The sequence below is a fragment of the Aquarana catesbeiana genome, linkage group LG08 (genome assembly GCF_042186555.1).
Source record: "Aquarana catesbeiana isolate 2022-GZ linkage group LG08, ASM4218655v1, whole genome shotgun sequence".
In the NCBI taxonomy this organism is placed as follows: domain Eukaryota; kingdom Metazoa; phylum Chordata; class Amphibia; order Anura; family Ranidae; genus Aquarana; species Aquarana catesbeiana.
Genome location: NC_133331.1, coordinates 137,675,499 through 137,681,729, shown reverse-complemented (window position 1 = coordinate 137,681,729; position 6,231 = coordinate 137,675,499). Strand labels below are relative to the sequence as shown.

Here is a 6,231-nt window from a genome sequence, read left to right as displayed (position 1 = left end):
CCTTCCAATAGATATCAAATGCATGAACACCCAAAAGACAGTAAAATAACACCGTGCACACCACTGTAAAGTTAATTTAGTATTTATAGAATGACATGGAGATTCTGAGCTTTAGAAGGCAAGACACTGCCACTAGGAAAATATACTGAGCCAAACATATGTTCACTTCCTTCTGTTGACAAACTAGTTCATGTCCTTAAATAAACTGTATATCTTTCCTGGTTTAACAATGATCCCAATTATTGCATATTTAAATTTTGATATAAAGATGCTACTTTTGGCCTAGCAGTAAGCACTATGTAGAGTAGCTTGGCAATTATAATATGTGAACATGCTAATTAAAAAAAGAATGGGGCTGCCTAAAGTGAAAAGTGCAAAAACCTCTAGCCCTTAACATCCCATCAGATGTATGATTACATAAGAAAGATGAATTCTGATTGGTTACATAAACAAGAGAACGATCTGAGGCATACACCGTGACCCAACCCCATCCTGATATATTTTGCATAAAAACGGGATATTGGTCATGGGACTTTGAATGAGGTGGGCCACACAATGAAAATCTAATTTATGGTTACAAAAAATGCACAAATACATTACAAAAATTGCATCAAAATATTCGCAAAGTCATCTGTAAATGAAACATCATAAAAAAAATCCATAAGTAGTAAACATATTATTCATACAAAGTCATAACAAAGTATATAATGATATATAATGAAACAAGTTGTGTAGCATCCATGGAACTCAATGCGTTTCGTGGATCGTATTAATGTCCACTTATCAGATGAATGGACATTAATACGATCCACGAAATGCGTGGATCGTATTAATGCCCACCCCATTCAAAGTCCCATGACCAATATCCTGTTTTTATGCAGAACTCTGGTTGCTAATAGGTTACTGCAATTTGCCCTTTCTTTACCTTGTACAACTTACACCCATAGTAAGCAATCGTTGTCATCTTTTAGCGGTGTATTCAAATTTGCTGTGAATTACTACATATAATTGCAGAATACACTTAAGCTTTGCTATATCTAAGTGTATTTAAACCCAAAAATCAAATGAATTGCAGATTGCCAGTCCTAAGATTTGGCATCTGAAATTGTTTTACATTTTCAGGCTAAGAACATTTTCATCAAGTACAGAAAATACTTAGGTATGGTTATTGCTAGGTGATTAATACAATTATTCAATATAAAGTTTATATTGTAATAAATGCTTTATTGTATAAATTAACAAATTATAGGAAGCATCCATGATACTCCATTTGCAAAGCACACTGGAATTCCTCGTGAGATATCCCAGTACAATCTACATGTTTGGAAGTGGTTATAATTGATTAAGCCAGATAGTAATATGTCTGCTAGGTGAGGGTAAAGGGGTGTCTCTCCTCTTTGATTTTCTCTACAGTCTGCATAACCTGATCTCCCTGCCCTACAAATCTTTCACTTCTAAACTGGAGTATGATTTGGAAAATGCTTGTGCTCTTGTTTAAATCTCCTCACCCCCAAAAAAAAAACATTCAGTATCTTTGCGCACTAAGCATAACACATAATGAGGCAAATATATATCAACCCTGTATATTCCCTTAACATACGTATACCAAATAATATTTATTACTTCTGTAAACTGATATTTTCATATCATTTTTGTTTCCAGTACAGGCCAATAGACAGCAGTTCAAATGAAGGCCACAAGCCAGAAAAGCTGGAAGGAAATATTGAATTTAAGAACATCCACTTTTCCTACCCAACCAGACCAGATACACAAGTAAGTGTCTATTTCAGATATAAAGGTTTTATGTTCCTCAAGCCAATGTATCCACGTTTGAATGGATAACAACTAGCCTTACATCATCTTTATTAATTATTATTTATTACTCAATAACAAAGCCCTAGCAAGCAGCTGATCCACAATAGATTCCAGCCTGTTAAAACCAACCAGCAGGTTTGCAATTAACATTACAGGACATGTCCAGTTGAATGTGGCCAAGCACTAATATATAAACTTGCTTGGCCAATTCACTGGGTTTTGTTGCTGTCTGTGCATAAAAGAGAGCTTTTAAACATTAGTAAATGTACATCTGAGAATCACAATTTAAACAATGAAACACCAAGTTGATGAAAAATGATTCTTGTGTAAACTTACTGGTGATTTACTGATTTTATTGAATTTTTAATTTAGGCTGAACTTCTAGCTTAAACATTAACAATAATCTGCATGTATAGTCAATTAAAAATTCATAGCACATTTATATTCACCTGTTAAGCCTCAGCTAAAATCAGGCAATGCTGACTCAGCACGCTGCTCAAGTTAGACTGTGTGCACTTGTATTACATCTTCTGTACCCCTTCATTCTGTTTTAGCTTCAGAACCATAGGAAATATATGCATAGAGATCATTGAGCATCTAACCTGTGTCACCATAACCGATTAAGGCAATTATCTCCATTGGCATTAAAAACTAACCCTTTGAAAATGCCTAGTGTTTTTGAAGCATTTTTGCTTTTTTTCATTTAAATATTGCTTATCATTTTCTGCATTGCCGTTCTTGAAAGCTGCTACTTATGTACAGTATATACTTTGTCATACATTAACATTATCATAGTCATGTTCATGAGAGGCAAGTATTGGGCATTTCAAAGGTACTTCAAGGGTGAAAACACATAAAATCCAGTTTTTGTCACCAATTGAGACTGGTTCTTTCCAAAGTAACATTAGGAGATAGAAAATGCATAAAACAAATAGAAAAGAGCTGTAATAAATGTACTTATGTATGTGTTTATTTTGTCATAGATTTTAAAGGGCTTGAACCTTAAAGTAAAAGCCGGAAAGACTGTTGCCCTAGTTGGGGCCAGCGGCTGTGGAAAAAGCACCACAATTCAGCTTCTTCAGAGATTCTATGACCCTCTTATAGGGGAGGTATGTAAAATGGACTTGTATGAGGTTTAAGTTGCAAAGACGTGTGTGTGTAGTAGTGCAATTCAATCAACAAATTAACTTAAAAGTATAACTATATCCTAGAACCTAGAAGACTCTAGATCCTAGAACACCAGGCCACCTCCTACTGTATCTAAAATCTTCTAGTTTTTTGTAACTTAGTGTTCTGGGAACACGTTGTTCTAGACTCCAGTTTTGCAGGCCATCAATTCCCAAATCTGACCACGGAGGCCTCTCCATAGGCTTAATATGCATACCCACAATCACAAATTTACAAAGAACTAGTCATATATTATGCATAGCCACAATTACAAATTTACAAAGAACTAGTCATATGCTCTATCTTCTAAGCAGGATGCATGAAGCATTGCTTGTAGATGCTGGGAAGAAATGTCCCACAGCATAGTATGATTGGCAAGATGCCAAAACTCCTGCCAAAGGCACCACATGCCCTTATCTAACTGTGTATGTGTATATAAATATATACTTTATAATAAAGTGTACTGAATGAACTTTGTGACTTTTTTAGCATAATTTCTTAAGTCGTACTGGAGGTTTAATGAATGTTCTTCTTGTTGCCTTGGGATCTTAAAAAGATACTTGTGAGGTTTCAGCCTGATATCTTTTATTTTCTTTAGGTGACTGTGGATGGGCATGACATACGCACCCTCAATGTGAAGTGGCTACGTGAAAACATTGGAGTTGTTAGCCAAGAGCCTGTTTTGTTTGGTACGACAATCAAAGAAAACATTCGCTATGGAAGAGAAGATGTCACTGATGCTGAGATCATACAAGCTACTAAAGAAGCCAATGCCTATGATTTTATATCTAAACTCCCAGATGTAAGTCCATATTGATTGCCTGCATGTCATGCAAGCGCACCAACAGACAAGGGCAACATCAGACAACTACATATGTGAGGAATAGCTCATACAGATGGAGAATGTTTCAAAGACTTAAAATATCAGGGGAACCTAAAATATAGGTTGTTTTGTATTAAAGAACGAAGGATCGCATTTACATATATCTCTGCAAGAGATCAACTCATTAGCTCTGAATATATGTGAAATCACATGAAAGGGCAGAGTTTTCAACATTTTATTTTTTAATATAAAGACTTAAATGGCTAATAACATAAATATCTGTCTGTTAAAGACAAATGCTAACAAATTGCTAAATATCTCAACCTTATAATATGAGAATTTATTATTTTCAATAATTTTATGTTGATTTTTTTTTAAATAAAACTCTAAACATTTTTTTTGTCTTTAGAAGAGTAGGAAAACCTCTGCCACGGTTTTATTGCTGTCTGTTACCCTGTTAGGGAGAATTAATCTAACTTTTTATCCCATTGATAGCAAGACAAGAAATGAAGAGAATGGGAGTCACTGGGGGAAAAAAAGCTAAATACAGCTATAAAAACATAAAGTATTTATGGATGCAGTACTATAAAAGCCAATAGTGAAACCACAAATAGTTTTGGGTCAGTAATAGGTCATGGTCAGTTTGGAAGAGGAACCAAGGGGGAACTTGCAGGATCACTTGGTATAAATACCTTTACAGGCAATATTGTATAGAAACTTTGAATAACACATATATGAATTATTTTTTTTTTGGAGGGGTAATATACACTTTACAGATTTTCTAAGCCTTCCCAGCTCTATATGTGTTTTTGTTGCTTTCCTTATTCCCCATTGTAGAGATTTCCTATTACATCCTGCTCCTCTGACCTTCTACCACTGGGACAGGAACTGGAGGAAAACCTATCCAGTGGGGACACAGACAGCAATAAATCAAGCGGTTTTAACCCTTCCTTCCTCTATCTACAACCTAAAGAAAAGGTTTTGACAGTAGTTGGGCTTATAATTGTCAGTAAACCAGCCCCCCAAAAATGGAGCAAAGCCTGTGGGACAGATCAGATGCTTGACTGACAGCTCCACTCTGCATGACCTTGAAGGGAAGGTCTAAAAGAGCATAAGCCATGTCACCAGGACATGTGGTCTGCTAAGACTGTAGCCCAGCCCCCACCCCAGGACATGCTGAAATGTGACCCAAAAATGGAGGAATAAAAATGGTATTTATTTTTTATATTTTAAAAACTTTTACCCTACTAATGCATTGTTGGTGGTGAACTGTATTCTTTAGACATGGGCAAACTATCTGCCACCTTTAACGCAAATTGAGATTTTATCTTGATTATTGTTTTAATAACCTGTGAATAAGAAACCATATACAGTCCAATCCTGCCCAAATCTTATCTATCAGAAACCCCCGGAAGTCATGCCTATGATTTTACGAAAAAAAGAAAACAAACTGCTCTAAGGTCAAAAATTGCAAAAATGATGTGCCAAAACCCGATGGTTTAATTGAAATGACAAATATGCAAAGCAGCAATTCTCCTGCACAACATAATAACAGTAATCAAATTGGAAAAACATAAAATCGTGCCAAGCATGTGAAATATAAAAGTGCTCTTGTGCACCAATTAGATGACAAAGGCAGGTCATACAATTGATATTGTAAGACCCTATGTTAAACAAAAGAAATATGAAAATCATAAATTGCAAAACACCTGAACAGTTAGTATAATGAAATATAAAAAAATATAAAAAATGTCCATGTATAACAAAGTGAATGGGCCAGGTGAATTGATATCCAAAGGCCCACACAATAATAACACCCGTGAAGTAGAAAAATGATTAGTGTCCATCCATAAGAAGCCTAAGCTTCACAGTTGAATGAAGGACTAGTGCGGAAATCCACCACCAAAATGTAAGGGGTTACTGCTTACCAGAAGCCCCTGATCCCCCATTACAGAGGATCAAGGGAAGCGTGTATGTAATAAGCCCTCCAGAGCGTGTCCGGTGCACCAACTATCCTCGATGTATTAGGGGTGATACAGGGTCTCCAGAACCGCCCAAAGGTCCTCATGACATTTCAACACTCCTAATTTCATTCCAAACTGCAATGACACAAACACATGACCTTCGGACTGATAGACTGGGTAGCAACTGCTATTGGTGGGAACACAATAGCAGTTGCTACCCAGTCTATCAGTCTGAAGGTCATGTGTTTGTGTCATTGCAGTTTGGAATGAAATGAGGAGTGTTGAAATGTCATGAGGACCTTTGGGCGGTTCTGGAGACCCTGTATCACCCCTAATACATCGAGGATAGTTGGTGCACCGGACACGCTCTGGAGGGCTTATTACATACAGGCTTCCCTTGATACTCTGTAACGGGGGATCATGGGCTTCTTGTAAGCAGTAACCCCTTACATTTTGGTGGTG

General features: G+C 36.4%; 1 protein-coding gene across 1 annotated transcript in view; it reads left to right on the top strand.

Moving 5' to 3' along the window:
• Positions 1–6,231, top strand: part of LOC141106057 (ATP-dependent translocase ABCB1-like) — a 115,889-nt gene that overhangs the window by 70,456 nt on the left and 39,202 nt on the right. The window contains exons 12-14 of the mRNA XM_073596437.1: positions 1,663–1,773; positions 2,799–2,924; positions 3,581–3,784. Of these exons, the coding sequence (XP_073452538.1) occupies positions 1,663–1,773; positions 2,799–2,924; positions 3,581–3,784 (441 nt within the window). The remainder of the gene's footprint in view (positions 1–1,662; positions 1,774–2,798; positions 2,925–3,580; positions 3,785–6,231) is intronic.